The following is a 25,304-nucleotide window of genomic DNA, read 5'->3' as shown; positions in this document are numbered from 1 at the left end:
AAAAAGAAATAACAATAATAAAAATATCATATAAAGAATAATAAACAAGAAAATATTCCTTACTGTTAAATCAATATAAGATGTATATATATTTGATAAAAAATGAACAGATAAAAAGTATTGGTAACGAATAAAGTAAGATTGATTTATATTTGCTCAGCACCCAGACTCTCTGGAACCCCCTCCCCCCAAACATCAGACAGTCAGACTTCATTACATCATTCAAACCTAAACTCAAAACCCACCTGTTCAAATTTGCTTTTGCACTTTAATTGGATTATTTAATTTAGTTTTATACTCCACTTCACTTGTTTTTATGTTTTGTTTTCATTCTTATGATTTTTTTATGCTTTTATTCTCTGTAAGGTGACCTGAAAGGTGCTTCTAAATTAAATGTAGTATTATTAAAGTATGACACATCAGTTTCCACCGGATACAAACAAGTTTATCATGGCTGGCCGGGGGGTTAAAGGGTTTTCCAGATGAGTTAACGTGGATTAATCGGTGATCGCTCTTTCTCGTTTATGCAGAGCCGAAGTTTCCTAAAGATTATCCCACCGGCTGCCTGCTGGGCTGCGTCAACGTGACCGACTGTCTGTCGCAGGAGCAGTTCAAAGAGCAGGTCAGTGGAAACGCATCGCTGCAAGTATCAACTCATTATTTCAGCTCGTCTGTTGGACGACGATCCCGTCACCACCGACGGGATGCAGCACGTACTCTCCCACCAATCGTATCTCCTCGATCTGGGGTGTCACACTGGTAGAATAGTGTTTTTATAACCTTTAAATTTGACCATTAAAGTTGTTCATGATTGTGGCGATGTTGTGGAGTGTACGTGATGAAAAGGTCCATCTTCATCAAACCAAACAATTACAACTGAAAATGACTCTAATCTCAACATGAAGCCAAATTTAATGAAACCGTCAAAATGGTGCAAAATACAGTGAAACTTTCATAAAACTTCTCTTATAGCTGTTGCATTCTGCATGTTTCAACAAACTCACCCTGACCGAATGACTTTGAAAGCAACAAACGACTCAGCGTTTATTGCAAAATCAACCAGAAAGCAGAGAAATACAGTTGGAACTCAGATCTCAGTCGTCACTGTGCCTCAGCACAACCGTCCGAATCACAATCAAGATTCACGCATTTTCCTCAAACACACACACACACTGGGATTTTAAAGAACGGACGCATATTGAAAGATATCTCAGAAAAAAAACCTGTTACTACTCAGTGTGACAATTCTATGTCAACATGATCTAAATAAATCAAGAGGGCTGATTTCTACATACAATACAAACGTTTTATTGGACGGAATCTAATTGAAGTTAAGATAAGATAAGATATCCCTTTATTTATCTCGCATGTGGAGAAATTTGCAGTGGTACAACAGGATAGTAAAGAGAAAGAAGCACACATAGCAGGAACTAAAAATAAAAAAAAAAAGCAGATAAAAATACAATGTAATAGAAAAATATGCACACGGCGCCTATAAGTGTGGACATGTACAGAATATGGGGGTGGATGTATTGCACAAAAAGCAGATAAAAATACAATATAATAATAATAATAATGCATGATTGTAGGATTGTTTCTGCAGAAAACTGTTGTGGATATAAAGCTCATCCATGTAAATATTAAACTGAAAGAATCATTGAGCTTTGATGGTGTTCCAGCTGCTTTTGGATCTTTTATTTGTGGAGTTTGGATCTTCTCCCAGTACACCGGGCTGCGCCCAAAGTCCAAAAACATGTTATTCAGGTTAATACGTGACCGTTAAACTGCCCTGTGATGATGTGACTATCCCACACTTGATTGAATTTATGATCATTAGATCATTTGCACAATTGTTAGTCTAGAATATTGTTTTAGAATGACTCTCCTTGCTTTAGCTTTTTTTCTTTACAAACTGAAATAATGAAAAACTGTGGTTTGGTGAAGCTTTGTGCACAGAAAACTAGTCCCAAGTTTTTATAAAGTGATATCCAAGTCACATACTTCATTATGAAGGAGCATTATGGTTGTCAAAAACATGCATTGTGCACACAAATTTAGTCCAGATTTTAAAAAATGTATTCCAAGTCATATCTGGGTCACTTTATATTTTTTTTTTGCAAATACTATATTCTAAAGGAAGATGGTGGTGTTCAATAACATGCATCCAATCTTTTAAAACGCCTAGAGAGTTGTTAGGCTATAAACATTTATTTTGGTATGTATACATCTAAGGGTGCTTGACGTTGTACATACAATATTGTGGGAATGGTACAGTACCTTCTATCACCAGCAGGTGTCATACTGCACCTTTAAACCCACACTCTCCTAGTTGATTGAAAGACCATGAGAGGCAGTGTGCACCACAGATACGGTAATACCAGCTTTTCTTTTACTGAATCTGTTTATAGGATAAAGACAGACTGTTTCAGGGACTCTGGTTTGATGTGGCTCTGCTCGGCTGACTGCATGGTCACTGCCGTCCGTGTAGCGCTCATAAACTGTTTAGTCAGAGCTTTTACGCCCAAATTAGTTTAATTAATTGCAGTTCTACCGAGTATAAAGAGGAAAATACACCCCGCTCCCCAGTAAATAGTCTTGTGGCTCTCCCAGTCTGTGTCAGTGGAACACATTGAAACCTAATTACATGGCCGTCCTCACCGCCGTCGTTTTGCCTGTGGCTTCGCTCTGGCTGCTCGTCTGAAGAGGACTGGTCTCTAAACGGATAATTCTGTGATGTGTGTGTGTGTCTAGTGTCAGTATCGGCGCAGAAACACTGATTCCATCAATATCAATGTGATTGTGTCGAGCAGGGGGGGTCAAACTCATTTTTGTTCAGCAGCCACATACAGTCTGATTTCATCTTGAGTGAACCACACCGGTATAATAGTGAGATAATTTTGCCTTCCATTAAAGTGGCCCAGTAAAGCTTTTATTTATTTATTCTTTTTAGAGACAGTGGCAGTTACTGAAAATCCATCCGTAGTCTTTGCTCACTATCACACAATGTATTGTTTAGAAATATTTTTATTGAAGTGTTTATTTTTTTTTTTGAGCTTTGACGATACAATACACAAAAAGAACATCAAACAGAAGTTTTCTTTTCTTTTCTTTTCTTTTCTACCACCCATACACCTCCAGGCAAGAACCCTGAGACTGCTTCTCTCTAAGTAACGAAATACAGAAGAAGATAAAAGTAAACAAAACAAATAAGTACATAAATAAATGAAAGTAAATCACCTGAACGAAACGAATGATAAAAAATAAATGAATACCAATAAGTAAGTACTTATTTTTATACGTTTAGCAATATTCGCCTCGCCCTCACCGACATTACTGTCTTTATTGGCTCGTCAGCCCTCATGCTGCTTGGTAAACATGGACAGTAACCAATCAAATCAGTGAATGCAGCCATTACACCACCTAATATCCCATCAGTTTACTGCATAGGCTGTCCAGCTATCACACAAAAGAGCACTGCAATAATTACGAATCATACCAAATATAATATAATGTGAAAAACGGGAAGTCGGATATTCAACCCAAAAATTCAGAATGGAAAGATCTGGTCCGATGCTGCAGGGAGTACCTATACTTCCCGATACAACCCGGCAGGTATTGCGTGACGTCGATTTGTCCGATGTTACTCATTAGTTTAACTGCTTAGCAGATCCAGTAGAGCTGCGCTACATGCTACACGTTACATGCTGAAGAGTTTCAGGGCTCACACACCAGTGATGCTAAACATGATTAAAGGATGACTGACACACTCGTTAACAGCGAGCAGGAGTGTGTGGCGGCACACACAGTCAGCAATCTGCAGTACACATAGCGCAGTGTGTATAAACACTATGCACTGTGCTATGCTCACTGTAGCGCGAAGGCTGTTGATAGTGCGCGTAGCGCCAACGCGGAGGTTGTTCACGTCTAACACATCGCCTTTACATATAGTTTGTGGACGGAGTGTAATTTTGCCTTTATGGTATTCGATAAGTACTCGCATTGGTACTCATTTTGGGCAAGCAGCTAACATTTAGCGCTGTTACTCGTCCTTTAAAAAAAAAAAGTGGTATCAGTGCATCGCTGCAAAAAATACTACTTGAAGTGAGAATTTCAAAAAACTCTGTGAGTTGTGAAAGATTTCCCTGCTTATGCAGATATATATACTTTATGAATACATTTCACTCTATACTTTATATTACCCAGATGCTGAAACAAGTCCTATTTAAGAATTGTATTTAAAAGAACAAGCAGTGCTCCCCTTCTGGGATGTTTCACCACTGTTTCCCACATGCATCCCTGCATAAAGACGGTAGTCTTTTTCCTTTAAGGAAGGTTTAAAAAGAAAAAAAGAATCACCTTAAGAAAATGTGCGCTGCTACACAGTTGCATTGAGACAGCAGGGACCTGTAAATCTAAGGGCTTTCCCCTTTTGTACTCTGTCCTCATTCTCTCCTCCACCACTCATTCCACCCAGGGCTGTAAAATCATGTTTGCAGGCAGTGTGACTGCCCTTTCATCCTGTGAAAGGGTGTGTGTATGTGTGTCCAGTTGCACAGAGCAGCCATAAATAACACCTCCCCCACCCCCACCCCAAACCCCACACAAGGCCCCTCAGAAACAGAGAAAAAAAAAAAAAGAGACAGCAAAGGCAGATGTAGACAATAGTGGAAAAATAATGGTACCAAATGGCCGAACAGTTGGTTAGAGTCTGTTCCAGGCACCATTTTGGAGAAGGCTCTGGTGGCTGGTGTGCATGTGAAATCGCTTTTCCTGTAAGTAGATAAGGCCATGTTGTGGCGGTGCATAGTCGCACATTGCTGAGCTGCTGAGCAGGGTGAGTGGGTGAGGTGTAGGATTTACTGTCCTGTGCTGGCAGCTGTGGGTGGTTAAAAAGGGGGGAGGAGGAGGAGGAGGAAGAGGGGGGTTGGTGTTGAAGGACAGACAGCCACTATTCTTCAGGCTCTTCACAGGGCACGTTTACACCACAACGTTTCCGGTGGAAACGCATCGTTTTTTGCTTGATTGTACAACGTCTGTCCACCTTATGTAGTTTAATACAGTGGGTTTTCATGCTTCCTGTCGAAATCACTTTAGATCATTTTAATTGTTGTGCCTTGAAATGGGCAAACTCTGTATATTGAATATTAATACATTGAGTATTTCTATACATTTTAAATTAGAAGTGTTTTGTTTATTAACTAGTGCCATCAAATGATTAAAGTTTGAAACCAGATTATTCAAACGGTTGCTGTGGATTCTTTTCAATTAATCCCAACTAAATATCATTCATTTTTAATCTTTATTAATCCCGTTTAATTTTGCATGAGCAAACAGACTCAAGGAATAAGGAAATATATCCGCGCATAACATTTTTATTTAACACCTTTTAACAGTTCAAGTTAACGAGAACCAAATCAAACATTTATCCACATGAATGTTCCTGTTGCTGTTTTTTCATGAAGCTACTAAGACTAACTTGTTGACATCGTCTGAGAGGAGAGCTGACGCCTTCTTATTTACAATGTTGCTGCAACTGAGGACAGCAGAATCCCAGACTAACGTTTGCTTCACGTTAACGTGGTACTTTAAGCTGGAAGTGCTTTGGTTAAAAGAAATCTCCTTCCTGCAGAGTGTACATGATACTTTGTGTTGGTCGACTGTCCTGTCTTGGGTTTTTTTTGTCGTCAGATGTCCCATCGAGAGGACCAACATGTTGTTTAGTCTCTTCCATATCAAGTTGGTTCTGTAACGAGTGGAGCAATGGCCCATTGGCTTCACGGCAAGTCTACTTGGACAAACTAACCAAAATGTAATCCCCGTTAACGCGTTGATTTCGACAGCCCGAGTTTTAACCTTAAATTTCAATGTTAATCTGGTGACAAACTTGCCTGTTTTGTTTTTCTTTGTTGTTGCATGTGGGCTGCTGAATAGCTGAATTTCCCTCTGGGTTTTTCAAGAATTTCCTCCAGGGATTAATAAATCATTTCTATTGTATTCTATTAATAAAGTATCTGTCCGTCTGTCCTGAGCAGAAAGTCTCGTTTTCGCCCGTTTCCACGGCGACGGAGCCAGAGCGTTTTTTCTGAGGGTTCCACATTGGGAGCCGTTTTTCAAAAATTTGCGTTTTCACCTAAAATCATTGAAGTCAGTCTGTCCCCAGTGATGCGTGAAATATTCCGAGGAGGTGGAATGTGGGCCGATCGGGGGAGAAACTCTACGAAGTGTAAACACGTCTGATCCACTTCCTCCAGTCGAGGCGCCGTCGCACAACTGGAGACATAAACCCTCGACTCCTGCTGACAGGCAGAGCAGAAGAGACCACCGCAGGCAGAGCAGGATTTCCATCTGCTTGACTCGGACCAATTCTTCCCCTCATTAGAAACTGACTGGTGTATTGATCCATTCTCCCCCATAATCTCTCACTCCTCGCAGCTCTCCAGCCCCCCTCGCTGCTGATAATTGGCCAGCCATTATGAGCCGCTCTCTGTCTCTCCACCCCCTTCAGTGCTCAGCCTGACCTGCCTGCTGCAGAGGGCAGAGGGGGGGTTGTGGGTAAAAAATGATTGGTATGGAAGAGATTCTTTTTATTTATTTTTTCCGTACCTGTAAGAGGCCGAGTGAGATAATTAAAAAGAATGAGCGGAGCCCTTCAGTCAAACTAAGCAGGTTTATTAGTGTGGCGGCTCAGAATAAAGTCAACAACATCAGGTCACAACATTATGACCACACTCTGGATTTCGTGGTTCATTTCAGATCCGCATTAATACATAATAACACATGAACACAAAAACAGTAATCATCATGAAGCCAAATGCAAACAACCAACAGTCAAAGTTCCTCAAACGTCAGTGTGTCGGCTGAAATACAGTTCAATTTCACCTCCAGTGGACCAGACCAGTACAATAATGCTATAATAAGTTTTCCTTTATTGTAGTGCAGATTTTACAAGATGAAAATGTCTATATTTTTCTACCGAAAATGACAATCTCAACATAAAGCCAATTTTAATGAAACCTCCTTTGCAAAATACAGTACAATGTTCCAAATAAACTTCTCCTATAGCCGTTGCATTACGCATGTTTTTTACACCCTGACAGCGCGGCTAGTTTGACAGCAACGAAGTTACTAGATTTCATGGCAGCATCTCTGATATCTCAGCTCGAGTCTCAGTGTTGTGTTGTGTCCAAAATACAGGGAAAAAAAAATAAAAAATCAATGTTGTAACGCTGTTCTAACTCTATCTACTCCCTCACCATTTTTCAGTCTTCCAAGCAGGACAGTCAAAAGTACGTCACACCCCATACGGAGCTTAAATCGGACCATCAGCTCGCTCCCGCAGTGCAGAAATCGATCGGATCGATCCAGAGTCTTAATAAGAGTCTGATTTCTTACTGGAGCCCAAAGACCGTACCGCCTCCTGCACCTGCGGATCTCTGTAAACACGGGTTCAGAGAGGTCTTAAATCCAGCATCGTGTGTTCGGCTCCTACGAAAAGCAGTCTTCATCTTTACATGCGTTATCTCATCGAACAGCCTTGTGAATTTCCTCATGGTGAAATGTTGACATTTGTAAAGCAGCCGGCAAATCGCATCATTCAGAGAAATTTCTGAACAGTGATAGAGTCTGTTTTCTCAAAGGTTCCACAGATGAGCGTGTTTTATTAACCTCTGGTCTGTTGAAGGCTGACATCAAACAGGTCCCCTGGCACACATGTGTATCAGAGACATGCATATTTCAGACAGGACTTGCACGGGGTGGTTTATGGCTGCGCTTCCCAACTGGTGTAAACTCAAGGTTTATGTTTCCCTCCTGTCATTTAAAGGCACAGTATGTCATGTTTTAATTCAAAAGATGAGTCAATAAAAGAAGGCAACAATCAAGCTGTCATATTTTGATGTGTACGTGTTGAGCTGGAGGCATGGGTACTGATGTTAGCTACGCTAACGACCTAGCGCAGCCTGTCAAGGTTTGCGTCGTCCGTGGTCTGGTATCAGCCCAACAAGAAAAATAGCAGAGAAAAGATAAGTTTTATTTGATTCCAGAGACGAAAAATAAATAAATCTGCTGTATATTGGGATACACTATGAATAATGTTTAATAACAGCTAAATCCCATCAAGCTGCTTAGCAGCATATCGATACACAAAACTATTCCATATAGAATTAGTGTAATTAGCATTAATGAACAGTTTGTACCAATGTATCTGAAGCTAAAAAGTAGTGGGCCTTAACATGATCCCATAGGGACACCCGGCCAATACAGTATCTTTACAGTTTCGTATTATGTTATACGAACAGGATGAAACAGGAATAACACTCAATAAAATGAGGATTTGTTATCACCTCTCTTTGGTAGGCAGCTTGTTTCAAATGTGAATTTAAGCCGCCTCAACGTCTTCTGCCTCTTTCTCGTAATCCCCGACTGACGCAGCGATGGTGAGATAAGGGCTCACTGCGGGGGTCACACCATCTGTTGCATCATGCTTTTTTTTTTTTTTTTCCTGTTCTTGACAATCCGGGATGTATGTGTATATTCAAGGATACGTGTAACACTCATTTTAGTTATTCTCCAGTGTAGCTTTAAATTGATTTTGCATATTTCGATATTTTTGAAAATTGTCCCCACTAAGAACCTTTTTGAAGCCGTTTATCATGCTGTTGAAGTACGAGGCACTTTGCTCCATGCAGGTTAACATTTAGGCCTCGTTTACGATGACGTTTTCAAGTGTAAACGGAAAACTGTCATAGCGTTTTGAGTGTCTGTTCACATGACAAGGTGTACTTGGAGCCACTGAAAACACAACTTTTTCAAAAACATTTCCTAAAGTGAAACATTTCGAAAACGGCTCTGAGTCAGTCTCCTTGGAAACAGGGGGAAAACGCAACATTTTTCTGAAATGCTGCTACTGCGCATGCACGCCATGGCCGTAGTAAATAGTTCTTCTGCACGTGAGCACCTTGTCTGTGCAGATTAATATCTGTTTACTTCCATTGTTCATGTTTATAGCACGGCGTTCTGTGTGTGGCTTCATTACAAAAACAATCAATGTCAATACGTTGCCTGCCAGGATAACTACATTGTTTTCAGCATTTCTGCCATGTCTGTGTAAACAGATGTCGTTTTCAAAATGCTGTTGCATAATTGCGAAACTTTTCAGAAATGAAAACGCAAAAATACAGTTTTTACTTGAGATGTCTTGTGAACGGGGGCTTAGCGTTTAGACTCAAATTGGTAACGATGGCTTCCTGGAGCCTTGAATAAGTGGGAGCAGAACTTGTAAGTTAATTGTAATAGTAAGCTGGGGGGGTTTTTTTCTCAAGCTGTGCGAGATTACATTGTACATTGTGACTCTTCCTTGCTCCAGTGAATTGACTACTTTGTTTTCACTTTATCAATTAAAGTACTGACAAACTGCTCTGGTTTTGAGAAGAAATATCCCCAGCTTCACACTGCGCTTTTGTAAAATTTCAGTCTATGACTTCTGTCCGTTCGCTCTCTAGCTCCGACTAGTGGCCGACCTTTGCACGACAGTTCAGCAGCCTAGCTGACGAATCGCAGGCAACTTCATATCTATTTATGTGTGTGTATATAAAGAGCTAAAAAGGCTTTAACCCAGAAAGCACAGCTCTGGCGATGTATGCACACCGGCACATGTCGGCCAACTGAAACCGCGGGCTTATACCACATCACATAGCTGCAAGCCCGGCCACTTATCTGTTAAAAGAAGTGCTGGTTTCTGTGGAATTCCATTTGTGTAAGCTCTCCTTCTGACCTCCACAGTGCAGCTCCCGAGCTTGTTAGGCTGGCTGGAAGCTCGGACTGATGCCTGCGTTTCCTTGTGTGGTAATGTGATATTTATATGCTGAAAGCCTTCCTGCCAGCATGATACACACACACACACACACACACACCCACACACACACACATACACACTCACAGGATATATTGGATGCATTCCAAAGGAAGGGAAGTCAGGCAATGCTATTTTTCCTCTTCTCCCCCTCCTATTTCTCCCAGTAACATAGTGCAAATCCTTAGTAGTGGCTGTTCCACCCTCTTCCTCCTCCCTCTCTTCGTCATTCATCTTCATACCTCCCCCCCCTTCCCTTTTCTCTTAGCAGTATGTTATACAGGTCAGTGCTGTAAAGTTGTATTCAGTCGCAGGGAAATTCAGTTCACGCTCGGCCGTGCATCTTTCTCTGCACAAACCTCGGTCACACACTAACACGCTGACATTCCTCCCCTTCCTACAGTTTTTTTTTTTTTTTCTCCTTGCTGGGCACTTTGCCATGGCGGAGAGGTCAGACATCATGTGATTCTGCAGTGGTGTGTAGAATGCATTCAGCCCTGCGTCCCCAGGCGCTGGATGACAACCAAGCAAACCTCAGTCACAGGTTTTCCACAGCATGAAAAATACATACAACCATCTGCCAGACTCGAAATGGCCTGCTACACCGTTTAGAGTTTCACTGCTGTCCTCAGACCACTTCATTAAATGTCACACGGTTTCTGCTGTTGGAGGGTCAGCAGTGGGGGGGGGGGGGGGGGGGGGGGGGTTGGAAACTTGACAGTTAAGCCTCCTTTTATTATCTCGACTTCTCCTGTTTTGTTCTGCCGGTTTAATAGGGCTCGTTCGTCTCTCGGTATGCTGATCACAGGAACTTGGAGCCATGATAAAGGCAACACGAGAGACGTCTCAGACAGCTTTCTTTGATGGTCTGAGAGTCGGAGCTGTTGGTGAAAATAAGTCAGAATCACAAGGAGGTAACAGAATACCAATATGCACCAAGTGTTGCGCTGAATGCTAAACAGGCTCAAATTCTTCTTTTTGCCTGTAAAAATAACATGGTGTGCCGGTTCCCCTTTCAAATCAGACCTTTCGGATTATTTCTGGACCGACTGTTTCTCAAGTGGAAGTATGCTGCGGGGGTTCCAAACGTAATGTAGCCGTTACTCCAGGGTAGACCTTTAGGTGAGAAATTGAAGAAGCCTGGAGGATACTCCTAATATAAGACTCCTAATGCACTTTAAGCAAAATATCAACTGCTTGACATGTCTTGCCAGAGTATGAGAATGGACATTTTGGGCAAATTAGGATTTCTGCAGCCTTTGGCATGCATGCTTAAGTTCAGCTTCATTGTATGGCTTCCATTCTTTATTATCCACGCGTGATCAGGCAGCTCAACTAATATTGCAATAGACAATAATTCTGTCTGTGACTTTAATTTGTTTTAGACAGGACAGAGATTCTTATTTTACAATGCCAATAGAGGACATTGTAATGATATTTTGTTTGCAAAACGATAACTAATTTTCCATCTGTACAGACGTTGTCACCGTCTGCTGTTCACTTCTGGACCTCAAATCTGCTAATATATACTACTGCGTCTACAGTACGCATGAGGCAGTGTGTAGCCTCCACGCAGCCCCTTTACCCTTGAAGCGGAGGTTGTATGTGCTGTGAAGTAATTCACTGCCATAACACTAGAGGGAGTAGAAGGTCCAGAGCGCATGAAACTTGTTGGTAGTGTTTATTTTTCGGTTGCACATTTGCAGTAATAATGAGCATTTTGGCACAAAGATTAATAGTGATGCTGTGAAATTTAGCTTCAGGTGCAAGTCGGCAGACAAATGAGCGACAAGCCAGCTTCCTGCACAGTGTCGTCTACATTATCGGATGTATACAAAACGTTGTGGACGGCACCAAACCCAGAATGTTTGTGCCCTCCCTCTGGGCGGTGTGTGATCTCCACGCTTGAATTTAACAGCTTCTTCAACAAAGTGCACATCGAGTTCCTTAACTTGCTCCTTAACTTGAGAGCGGACCAATCACAGCCCTCGTGGTCTGCGTACTCCCGCTCGCGTTCGACTGGCATTTAGAAACTGTTGGAGGTGCGCGTGGCGTCGACGCAGAGGCTGTACGGAGCTTGTTCGTGGCAACGGGTAGCCTTCGCATATCCTTTCTGTAAGGAGTATACATTTTTTTCTCAGCTCAATGGTCTTTTGTTGGCAAAACAGTAGCTACAGTCCGCCGTACGGACATGGTAGCCGTCTAATTTTCAGTTCCGGGTCTCGGTGCTGCTTTATGAACTCTGCTTTAATGAAGGACTTATTATGATCAGTTAAAGATGAAGTGCGTTAAATATTGGCAATGCTATTTCTGTGCATTAGGTGGCAGTAGTCATTATCGTCAAGTTTTTATAAATATGTATATCTATATTCATAGCTGCAGCCTAGAGTTTCAAGACTGGACAGGTTGGGGGCTAGCTGGTTAGCATGCTAATTTCCGTGCGCGTCCCCATGGCGGAACACACAGACATGAACAGGATGAAATCATTGCATGTAATATTAATCGCAACACTAATGAACCAGCTTTCATAAATTACCTTGCTCTTGTTTTCTGGTACAATGTCATGAATTAATGAACTGACTAAACAATAAGCTAATTACCGCGAGCTCCCACAGCAACAATCAAGCATAAGAGCCGTCGACAGAATAATCACGTTTCAACAATAGAACATGTCTGTATCGGCTACAACTGCGTCCATGTTGTCATGGCAACAATACTCAATTTTTTCCCATCAATCGAGCAGCATTTCATAAATTCCTTTATACAGCTGTTTAATGCTGACTTGCAACTTTACACTGAACATGAAGAGTGATGATCATATACACTTTCACTAAAGATAATTAATATCTAGAATTAAAGTTTGATATTAGCCTTCAGTCAATCTTCTTTTTTAAAAAAAAAAATAATAATTCTCCCAATTTTTCATTGTTTCGGTGAGTTTTAGGTTATCAATCACCAAGTATTTCCTGATATTGGTCCACTTTTCACTCTTTTCCCAGTACTTGCATACTCATTTAAATTCAGTAAATAATATGATCACAATTCTTGTTTCCACAAAATTACTGACTTATTTAAACAATAACATCTGCATATAAACACACTTTATTATTCTGTTTTTTTATTATTTGGTTTCCCATAATTGGCAACTAGTTATGAATAGTTGGGTCAGCAAATATGACAAACGTTGATCTTAGACGCTTGTATTTTCTTTAAAAATGCAAAAATCCTAAGACGGACGATAAGGTTTGAATCACATGACATTTTTAAGACGATTACTTGTGGGGTTTTTTTTTCGCTGAGCCTTTTTTTTCTGTTAATAATTGTTGAGCATGCTGACATCGTTTTTGCATTTTCATTTGAGGAAGGTTTCACATTTACATTGAACATTTTGAAAACGGCGTCTGTTTACACGGAAATGGCAGAAACGCTGAAAACGAGACCGTTAGCTTGTCACGCCATGAGTTGGCGCTGTTGATTGTTTTTGCAATGAAACCATACAGACGTGCACAGAAAACAATAAACAGGAACAATGGCAGGGACACACACATTCGTATGGACATACGACAAAGGGAAACTTGGCCCCCACTTTGAAATCGATTAACTTAATCAGCAACTGATTGAATATTTATTTGCATCGGGGTTCCCTGCATCAAACTACATTGTTGTCTTTGTCCAACTGCGCCAAACTCCCACACCAGGTAGTAAGTTTCTCAAAATACAAAGTATTGTTGTCAACAGCAGTTGAGTAAATTCAGGAATTAGATTTGTCCCGTAAAATCTGTAACACGTTATAATTTAAAACATTGTCATATGTGCATAGCGTGTCATTGAGTAACTTTGTTTGATTGTTGGTGTGCCGTGGGATTTTATTTAACTTTAAAAGCTTGTTCAACATAAAACGTAATGTTATGTGGAGAGAAAGGCACCCCCCCCCCCCCCCCCCCCCCCGGAGTCTGGAGAACCAGCGACTTTCTGCCACCACATGGTCACACATTACAAACTCAGTTGTACTCTGCTGGGTGACATGTCCGCCCAGCAACTTCCTGCCAGCGACATCAGAAGGGAGGAGAGTATGAAGGAGGCCGGGGAGGCAGGGGGGCGAGGGAGGTCGCTGTGCTTCCAGCACCATTAATCTCTCTCTTTCTCTCTCTCTCTCTCGCTCTCTTTTTTTTTTTTACTTCGTGTGAAGCTAAAAGAAAATATGGCTTCTATTTGCTGCTCGAACCAGCGAGTCTCGCTCATTTTTCAGTTTGAGATCGGAAGAAATAAAATGATCAAAACATAAAAGATGAAATATTCTATATGTGAAATATTCTCATTTGTGTGATGTTACTATTATTCATCATCACACATTGATAAATGTTATTATTATTCAGTCACATTCATCACAATCAGGTTATTTTACGTCCCTGTTGTGTTGCTCTATCGGATCCATCCTCTCCCATTCACCATTTGGTTCGTGATTTGAGCCACTTCACACATCACAGACTGTAAAATCCTCACCACATGTTCCACAGGTTTGTTTCAGTGTCGGACTGCTAATGGGAAACTGATTTCCTTATTGGTCTGTGCTGCTCAGTTAAGCAGCCACATGTGTCCGAGCCTTTGTTTCACAGAGCTTTGGGATTTTAGGTTCTTAGAACTGCTTGTGAATGGTCGGATTACTAATAAAGTCAATGACAAGAGGGGGAATATTTTCTGTTTCATTTAACACTTGAACAAGGCTGTCGAAAACATTATAGATCATAGGCGGCTGCAGTTTGCTCTTTATGGGGTCGCATGAGTGAAAAGATTTGGCAGATTCTCAATTTCGTCTTTGGTTTTTTAGTACACCACTACACTCGAGGTCTGTTTGCATATTTTCCGTTTCCAAACAAAAAGGGGAAACTATGTAAGATCTGTTTACACGACAACGGAGCTTGGAGTCACTGAAAATGCAACTTTTCGAAAACGATCTGTCTCTGTAAAAGGGGGAAAACGCAACTCTTTGAAAATGCCCAATCTCCATGGATGACACAAGCAAAATTCAGCTTTTGCCTCACCATGTGGATCCATTGATAAATCCATCCGCCCATCATCTAAACCTCTGGATCTGCATCTTTGGGCTTGGAGTCGATCCCAGCTGGGTCGGTGGGGTAAAAGACAGGTCAGCAAACAGAGGTTGTGTTTATAAACTACAATCTGTTGCCAACTGTTTTTTTTCTTTTTTCTATGTGTAACATTTGGATAGCATTGTAGTTTCCATGCCCGGGCACTAGTTGGCAGTGTATTGCAGTGGAGCTGTGTGGCAGCAAATAATAATAATAATTTGGTCCATTTTAAATGTAAGAACAACCAATTAATGCTAAAATTAATTACATTTTTCAAAAGGAAATCATGATTTAAAAGATATTGCTGAATTATTTGATTACAACAGAAAACTATAAAATGATAAAATCAGCTTTACTGAATTTAAATGCTGGTGTTATATTGGGGCGCTTTTCCGAGTACAACGTGCAGCGTCGGAACTCGAGACCCGATTCTAGTTTCGATGCATCCTTAGTAATAACAATAAATTCACAACATGTTATGGAACCCCATTAGTAAGATATGAAAACATCGAAGTGGTGCAGTTGAAGGCTTTATGTAAGGAGCCACTTCTCTTTTTCCGACCTCTTGTTATCGTATCTTATAATGAGAAAACCATGAGGAAGTCTGGCATTTCACCAAAATATACTCCTCTGCGTGCGAGAAAGCGTGTCAGATGTTCGAGTCGGGGGTTTCACACTCTGGAATCCCCTGTTGATAAACTATGAGAGACATATTTCCTGGCTTGCCTGTTTTTGTCAATCTGAACTACCGCCTCCAAAGATGGACGTTATGTTTCTATGTTAACCTAAATTACGTATTGATCGCTGATCATGTTATTGAGTTTTTCAGGGAATCGGTATTGAAGCAAGTGAAGGATATGCAGTCTCACTCCCATCGGTGTGAGCTACAGCTTTTTTTTTTCTTCTTTTTTTTTTTCCATGCCTTGGCCACATTTAGTGAAATTTCTTGGAGCACATGGTGCACAAGCCCCTCTGCCACGGTTCACCGAGTAAATATGACATGAATTGCTTTTGCAGGCACAGTGTGTGAAGTTGAGTATTGATTTACATGCTACATCACTTTCTTCCCTCACGAATTTCTGCCGTTCCAGTCTTCCTGGAATGAGATTCAACGTCACTACATGAAGAGTTGTGGCAGTTTTTCTTTTTCTTTTTTCTGACTGCACTGTGTTTGAGAAACACATGCATGTTATCACGATGGAGCAACACATCTTTTTTCCATTGGAATTAAGAGCTGTTTCTGAGTTTCCTCAGTCGTTTTACATCCAGATGAGTCTGTAATAATAATGGAATTCCCCAATAGCAGCGGAGTCATTTTCTCCTCTGACCTTTTGCATGTGTCTGATTTAATAGAGCGTGGAAGAATGTCCAATGTTTATATAAAGCTGTAGTGTGTTCGATGGGGTGTAGGAAGATTTAGATGACCTCAGTAGCTGATATTCTACAGGAAGCCTCTTGCATTGGAAGTACTTCATTTACGCTTTGGACAAAGGATATTTATTCAGATGTCAAGTAAAACCATCTGTGCACACATGTAAGCTTTCTTAAGAAATTGTGCAGTCATCCGTCCGTCTTCGAACCACTTCGTCAAATCGCAGAGTGCTGGAGCCGATCCCAGCGGACTGTGGGTGAAGGCGGGTTACACCCTGGTCAGAATCTTGCAAATGTTGACGAAAACCAGACGCTGTATTCAATCCTTCTGACTTTTTGGGTTTCAAGCAGGAGGTGTCAGGAAATCCACCACAGGGATAACTTGCATTTATTGCAACGTCCCTTTTTGATCCTTTGATATCGGCTCTTCCCGTCATTGTGCAGCAGAATTTACCAAGCGTTGGACCAAGCGTCGGACCGTTCACCCACTAATGGGGTTTGAACCGTCTTGAGACAGGTTAACTTTATCATGCTGATGACGTGTTGTTGCAATAGCAATCCTTGTGGCGGCCAGGGGAAGTTGTGCACCTCGGCCAGGAGAATTAGGTCGCCGACTAATCGTAAGGTTGTGTTTTCCATGTCTTTACACGTCTAAGGTCATCTAAATCTCTTCGAACAAGGCATTTTGGCTGATGCTGACTACATCGTTGTGAGTGTTTTTGAAAACGTTGCCATGTAAACGAAAACACAAAAACGGTGCATTTTCTCTTGAAACGTTGTCGTCTAAATGGGGCATTTTTTAGCGCACTGATTAGTAACCCCCAAAGCGCTTTACAATGTCATTCACATTCACCCATTCACACAAGCATTCACACGACAATAGAGGCGCTCAGTCCCTCCTTTGGGAGCAGTTAGGGGGTTCAACGTCTTGCTCAAGGACACTTTGATATGTGGATGGATGGGGATTTAGAGATGATCTGCTCTACCATTCGAACTATAGCAGCCATTAAAGCAAGTGTTCTTTTCCTTCCTTGTCATGTTTTGGGTATCGAGGCGATGCGAGGCTGGTTCAAAGAAATTGCAAAAAGCTTCCATAGACTTCTTGTTCAACACCTTAACTACTCCCAGTTAGAACATGTCAGTGCGGTTACCTTATCGCTGCTCAGTACCTGATTGTGAGCTGCAGTGCTGACCCACAGGCTTAGAGAAAGCTCCAAGTCGCCTTTGATGAGCATCAAGAGGACAGCCTTTCCTCTGGTGACGCTTGCTCAAACCTTATTGCCAGCCACCAGGGGAGGCAGGGACCGAGCGTAGTTTCCCACAGAGGCTGAGTGAACACAGATGGGAGAGCCACAACCCCAACGCCACAATATCAAAGCAAATAATAACCTTGGGAGACAGACATGTTCATGAACTCCCGCGTCCGTCTCAATTTCCACATTATGGAATCAAATGCCCACTGTGAAGTGGTTTGTAACCTTCCTTAAAACACAAGCCTTTCTGCTGACAGCACCTGTGTTAAGGGGAGTGTGATTTGTGGCACCGATAAAAGGGAGATTGTGGTGGGAAATAAGAAGTTTTAATGCCTTCGATACCCTGGAATTCTCCCTTTGAAGTCGGGGTTTGAAGGCAGACATAGTAATTGTCTCCAGGGGTCCTTGCTCTGCGTGCCGCTGTGTGTGTTGTAGAGGAAACGACTAAGTAGAAGAGTTTGTCGTGCTGTTTGTCTGTAAATATAGCATCTACTTATGCTGTCCTCCAAATCGTGTTTCCCTATACGCAGACCGCGTCGCGTTTCCTCACACCTTCAGAGTCCTACAAATTTGGCTATAGTTCAAAATGCTATTTTCTACACATTAGGAGTCTGTTTATTTTCACAATTTCTGCACTCGTCAAACAGAAGCTGCACTGTGAGCACACGAGAGAAGCCTTTTTTTTTTTTTTCTTTTTCCTTGGAAACTTCCAGCCGTTAGCTTGTTGAGTCTAAAAAGCTCTGACTGTTGTGAGGCAGTCTTGTTTTCTTCTTGCCCGAGGGCCACCGCAGGAGGTGAAGTCATAAACATGGCTGGGAAAGTGGAACCGAGCTAAGTGGGGAAGTCTGTGTGAATCTCCCTGCAAAAACACATGACTTCACTACACCTGTCAGCACGGTGCGGGCCAAGAAAAAGGCTGAAGCATGGCGTGCTCTTTACAGACGTTATTTTGTCAGAGCCGAATTGTTATGCTCAAGACACCCTGGGGAGAAAATACATTTTAATATCTCTCGCTTTTCAGTTGTATGGGGAATTTGAATGGTGGGACTGTTGGCTGGTTACAGCTGAAAGCTACAGAATATATTTTTTAATTTAAAAACAGACTACCAAAAGATAAATACCCTTCGAGCTACATCGATGTGCTGCGCTGTGTCCATCAACACTCATTTCCACAAATTTCCAACCCGCAGTTTCCTAAATCGTTATATTTACAGACAAACTGAAATTTGTAGCCACCAAAGTCTGTTTTGTTTTTGCGAACTAACGTCATCTTTGGAAACCTCCCGCAAGGGTTTCTGGGATATCAAAGATGGCGTCGCAGCAGCTCTGGCAAAAATATCAACATTTGACCGATTTAGCCCCCCAAAAAATTCCGGACTTTCTCAAAGAAAAAATCTTCAAGCCACGAGAAAAGTCTTAAATGTTGTGAGAATGATCGTCGATCATTTTTTCAGTGCAAATTGAGATCTTGCGAGATCAAGTGTACAAACGGGATCTCGCTTCGAGAATCGGCGGCAGTTTCTGCGGCTGTTAAAATGTCAACACACCTGGTCATGTTATGCAATTATTGTTATACAGCTTTTTTTTTTTTTTTTTTTAGTATAATGATGAATTTCCTTCAGAAAGATATTGACAATGTATTAGAGATGTACACCAACAAATTAAACTGGGTCCTAAATTTTTTATTTTTCCTGTGTGGATTCCGGTAGAGTCACATTAATAATGCAATGATGTCCAATCCTGTAATACCTTCCAATAGTGGTGTTATTTTCACTGCTCGAAACGTAACAAAGCCAATAATCTAATCACTTTTCAATAGGGTAATGGGATATTTGAGTATTTTGCCCATAATCTAACAAGGTATGTTTGGAAAAGGATGTCGTTTACAGTGAAATGGCTGAAACACTGAAAACGATGTAGTTGGCATCCCAGACCACAAGTTGGCGCTGTTGATTGTTAATCTTTATAACGTATGTGGTTTAATGATGAACAAACTAAAGTACCCGACATTCGCAAGGACAGACGAAAAATAACCTGTACATCCCCATTTGACTATCTGTGCAACTTTGGCTTAACTTAACGAGTGAATCAGTAATTAAACTGGCGTCTCAGCGAGTACATTGTACAGAACACTGTGATAATACAACAATGTGATCATTATTAAGACATCCTAATGGAAAGAACTTTTGAAAATCATCCATGGCTTGTTTTGTCAAGTACTTCTTATATAAACAACAATAACCATGTATTAACAGTCAGAAATTTGAGCACAGAATTCCACTTTTGACCTTTCCAGTTGTGAAGCATGAACATTGCTCAGGCAGAATTAGGTGTTTTTCCTGCAGCGGAGCAGAGTGACATGGGGGCAGTAATTGGAAAAGCGTGGCTCTGCTGCTGAGCTTCTAATAATGAGTCATGTCTCTTGTTGTGTTGAGGATATTAATAATGTAAAAAAATTCAGGAGCCAGTGTTGGACACTCCTGGATAATTAATGTTCACTCTCCAACTTGACACCAGTTGATTCTGTAGGTGAAGGAGCCTGTTAAATTTTTAATCATCACCGCGCAACCCGGAGTCTGAACTCCATTGAAAGGGACAAAGTGAGATGCAGTCGCTGCTTGTTTAGATGGAAAAGGTTAGAACAGGCTTGCTGTATGCTTCAAAGCGGGGATAGAAACTTTGATCATTCTTAGGGCAACAAAAATTCCTTCCTCACCATTATATTGTATTTAAATTCAGTTTTATGAGATTCATAACATTACCTTTACCTTGTATTTGTTCCATCGAATTTTTTGGTTTGTCTTGTTTTCTACACCAGCTTTATTTCTACAACATTTTATTGATTGATGATATTTTTTAGTCCAACACTGAATTGTGAGAATGACCTCAGGGGAAGTAGAACCGATCGACAGAGACAACCGAACAAACCAGGGAGCCAAATTAGAACTGGTTGAACTAGGCCGAGCAAACGAGCGACCAAGACCGATGAATTTGAAGACCAGGGGGAGCAAACTACAACAGATCGACTGAGACTAATCAGCTGACCGAGACTGTCTGACCGGATGCACAGTAGCAGTGTTTACACAAAGACAAGTAGTGTTTTCAGTGGCCCTGAGCAGAGTTGTCCTGTAAATGAACCCAAAACGCAACTAAAGTTTTCCATTTTTCACCTTAAATGTTAAACACCGAAACGGGGCCGAAGGCCTCATCCACACCAGCCAAAACAATATTTATTTTCTCCCTGTCATTCTTACAAATGTCCCCAACCACTTTGCATCATTAAAATGACCCAAAACAATGAAGGACATAAGCCAGGCCTGTAGGTGGCGCTGTAACTCTGACACAAAAATACAACAAAATGGAGAAGAAGACACAGAGCATGCAAAAATCGTAGTATTCGCCTTATTAAACCAAATAGCATCAGTAGCTTCTGTAGCACGACCTGGAGCACGCAGTTCGCCATTGTTGTTGTTCAGTGACGTCACAGAGTTATAGAGTCAAGAGGTTTGGCCATGACATCATCGTTTTCAGCAAAGCAAGTCTTTCCCATCCATGTGTCAGAGCCGAGGTGGCGTTTTAAAATTTCTCCACTCTGGAACCTGTTAAAAAAATAAAAAATTTAAGGCTCTTAAAACGCCGTGTGGATAATCGTCCAAAAACGAAGCAGTTACACGAAACGGGCGTTGCAGTGTGGACAGGGCCTGAATCTGGTCACAACAAAGTGTTCACCTGATGCACCACCAGGGAGTGTGAGCCTATTTCCAAACACAAAGTGCGTTTCTGAAAAGTCCACATGTATCACATAGTGAACTGCCTCTGTAATATGAATTCCAGTTTAAATTGAATTAATTGACTTTATTTGCTCTAACCTATAAGCCATACAAAATGCAGCAAATACACACACGAGAAGCTGTGTGTCCATGATAAATAGCAGTTTTATTGAAAAACTCATTGTCAATTAATTGGTTATCAAAAGAAGTTGCTGACAGTCGAGTAATCAATTAATTGGTTCTGCTTTAGCTGGCAGTTTCAGCCCATCTGGTACGTACCAATGGCTTTTTAAGCTTGGGGAGGGGGACTTTTTTAAAATGTTTTTTTATCAGTGTTGGGCTGTAATTACTTGGCTGTGCTTAAAAATAGCTTTTTGTCCTCATTATGGAAAAGTCATACAACAGAAGATTGTAGTTTTGAGCTCCACTGCGGACAGAAGCATGTCTGTGGCTGACACGCTACGTGACAACAGAGATCAATTATGCTTCAGAAGAGGCCTCGGGCGCCATTCATACGCGTGGAGTAATTTGGCTGTTTGCCACGCGCAAGTCAAGATGGTGGTCGCGTTAAGCTTTTTACGCAAACCCGTGATGCCTCACAGTTTAGCATCTTTGTTAGCGTGGATAAACCAGCTGACAAAACATTGTGATCCACCTGGAGAACTCGGAGACAAACGCTGCACTCAGATTTCAATCTCAGCAGTGTGTTCAAGCATTTATTTGTTGTGTGTTTGTCACATCCCAGTTTTAACTTCATAAATACTTTTTTTGAGTATCTTTTGTGTATGAATGCTCTGTGCATGTTTTATATCAAACAGTCAAAACTCAGTTTCTCTGTATGTTACACACAATGACAGTTTGTTCTATTCTATACCATTCCTGTCTGTTTTGATCTCAGTCCAGTTCCTGTCTGGTTTGGTTTTGTCTGCTCTGCTCTGATCACTTCTGTTTTATTTCAGTTCTACTCTATTTAGGTTAATCTGCCTTAATCAGAGATCTAAAGATCTACAAACCTCCTTTTCTAGTGAGATTTGTAGTGACATAAACTGCCTGAATTACAACTAAATGTGTCCCAATACAAGTCGAAGCTGAAATGGGAGTAAAATGCTCAATGGAAGTAGAATCCAATAGATGTCAGGATGAACGGCTTACATTTTTTACAACGTGACTGCCATCAGTACAGCAACACTCTTTAAACAGAAAGGCTGGCGTTGCCCACTGGAGCACTTCAACGCGGCTTTGCGGCGCTTTCATCATATATAGTCTCTCTTAATGAAACTCAGCACTTCCTGCAGATGTTTCACAGTAAATGTGACGTGAAAGGATCGTTTCTCCTGGACCGCTGGAAGGCTTCTAACGGGAAACAGATGGAGGAGTGACTTTGCATTCCCAGGAAAAGCTGCAGATGCGAGTAAATCAGAAAGGAAAAACAAAACAAAGATTCGTGTGAAAGCGTGACAATAGTTTCCTTTTGAATATTTAAAACAGGTTAGGTTGCAGACGATGTGAGCTTAGTCATGTTCCTCCATTGATCTGGAGTTGCAGACCTATAAATCCTGCAGGCGTCTCCTGGGGGTCTGGTGGAAACCCATGATTATCAAGCAAACTTTTGTTGTTGTATTGGAGAAAAGTTATGTCAGTGGAAGGCGCCGTTCACTCAGCAAGGTTTCAAGTGGATCGTTTTTGTGGTTTTATTTTAGAAAAGTTTTGCGTTTCCACGAAAACGTCAGAAAAGCTGAAAACGGTGTAGTTTTCATGCCAGGCTGGTTGTTTTTGTAATGAAATCACACACACATATGCGCACAGAGAACAATACACTATCACCAAATCTAGTGGACAGACGACCAGATTGGATTGTTATTACAGCGACTGTCAACTATAAAACTACCATGTCCCTGTAGAATGTGGACTGGGAGTCATGTCTTTCTGTCCGTCTACTGAGCATGTGCAAAAGAACTGTTAACTACGGTCGTGGTGCGCATGACCAGTAGCAACATTTCAGAAAAACAATTTTTTCCCTGTTTCCACAAAGACAGAGTTGCAGCCTTTCCAAAAAGTTGTGTTTCCCTCATTTCTATGGAGACAGAGGGTTTTGTCCATCTTAGGAGACATTTTCAAAACGTTGTGCTTTAAACGGACCCACAGAAAGAAACAACAGTTTTTCGTTTTCACTTGAAAACGTTTTGTAAATTGGGCCTTCAGTAAATTGAGCTCGGCACGACAGATGAAGGAAGTGATAATGCTAATTGGATAGTCACAATGCCGAAGCATTTGAGAAGTCATTTTGGAAGCATTTACTCACCGATATAGAGCTTTTAACCGACAATGGGGAAAATGACACGTCTGCTTGCTCGCTGCCTGAGCGTCGGAAATGTCAGAAATTAGGGCAACAATGTCAACCATACGACATTTGCCTGACTGCTTACATTTTACCGCACTCCTCTCATGCAGTCAAAGTTATCTCGTATAAGCAAGATTTTATGTGACGATATGAGACAGACTGGTAACACAGACGGATGATTGACGCCACTTTATGGACTTTGTGTTTTCTAGCGTGAAGAGTTTGACACTTTGACTGACCACTAAGGGAAAGACCATTACTCCTCATGGGTTGCTCTTGAATTAATTTGGAAGGATTACACGCCAGTTTGAGTTTGTTTGAACTTGACTCAATGAAAAAAGAAAGAAAAAAAAAAAGTGACAGAAATATTTTCCTTTAGACGGCCTTATGAAACATTTGCATAAACCCTGTGTAGCTTTTTAAAATTTACAAATCATTTAAGTCCATGAGGGTATAATTGTAGACTCTGTGCACAGCTTCAATGTGACAGAGCAATCACTGTCAATTAATGTCTTTAAAGGGTGCTGCTACGGATAGGGGACTGGAGCTAAACCCAATGAATTAAACAAGTCTTTCAGAGGCTTAAATCTCTTCTCGTTTTCCAAATGAAATGAATGAAACTGATTTATTTCTCAGGGGATCTTTTGTGACAGTGGTGGGAAGCAAGCTTGGCTTCATTGTAACTGCACATGGGTCAGCAGTGCGTCTCCCTGAGCAAGAACTTTAACTCCTAACACCTCAGGTTGAGTCAGGAAGGACATCCCGCATAGAACTTCTGTCAAAATCAATCAATGTGGATGAAATGATTGTTTTTGAGTTGTTGTTGGGTTTTTTTTCCCGTTTCCACGGATCCTGAGTCTGAGCTTTTTAAAAAGGTGCATTTTCAGTGGCTCCGAATATTATTCTTGTGTTTTTGTTTCAGAAAAGTTTCATACGGAAATGGCAGGAACACTGAGAATTTAGTAGTTAGCATGCCAGGCCACAAGGTGGTGCTGTTGTATTTTTTGTAATAAAACCACACATACACGCGTGCATAGAACGATACACGATGAATTGGATGCTATTAAAGGCAAATCTCAACTATAAACTACTTATATCGGTAGTTATAAAACCAGAATATGGACTGGGAGTCATGCCACTCACATGTCGTCTCTCGGGAGCCGGTTTCAAAAAGTGACGGTTTCAGTAACTCTGAGCACCGTCGACAGTAAACGTAAACGGCACCCAAAACACACCGAATGTTTTGCGTTTTCTCTCGTTTTTGTAGGACTCATACTAATAGAACAAGGCAAACTCCGGGTGCGATGCAGTGTACGACATGTGGATTTTTAGTATTTTAGGATTAAAAAATTGGATGTTTGCAGTGAAATGTGTGTATGATGTATGGATGTGTCAAACTGAAGCTGGATTCACTTTGGTCCAAATGACACAAGCGAGCTAGAGGATCGTCATGTTTCCATGGCAACTGAACATGATGACTTGTGGACTGCCATGTTTTTGTGGCTACCAACTTAAAAATTGTGGATGGTGAGAAGTCACCATCAAGACAATATCATTATCAATATCAATTCTGTTAATATCAATTGAATGTTAGTTGGCTCAATGTTTGCCTACGAATGTTGATATCTT

At 41.2% G+C, this 25,304-nt stretch overlaps 1 protein-coding gene across 2 annotated transcripts in view; it reads left to right on the top strand.

The window, feature by feature from the left end:
• trip4 (thyroid hormone receptor interactor 4) overlaps window positions 1-25,304 on the top strand; it is a 131,118-nt gene that overhangs the window by 6,030 nt on the left and 99,784 nt on the right. For both annotated transcript variants that reach the window (XM_080493417.1, XM_080493416.1), the window contains one exon: window positions 531-622. In XM_080493417.1, the coding sequence (XP_080349543.1) occupies window positions 531-622 (92 nt within the window). The remainder of the gene's footprint in view (window positions 1-530; window positions 623-25,304) is intronic.

Source organism: Lipophrys pholis (assembly GCF_963383615.2).
Source record: "Lipophrys pholis genome assembly, chromosome: 2".
NCBI lineage: Eukaryota > Metazoa > Chordata > Actinopteri > Blenniiformes > Blenniidae > Lipophrys > Lipophrys pholis.
The sequence above is the reverse complement of the archived record's forward strand: the minus strand, read 5'-3'. Positions and strand labels throughout refer to the sequence as shown.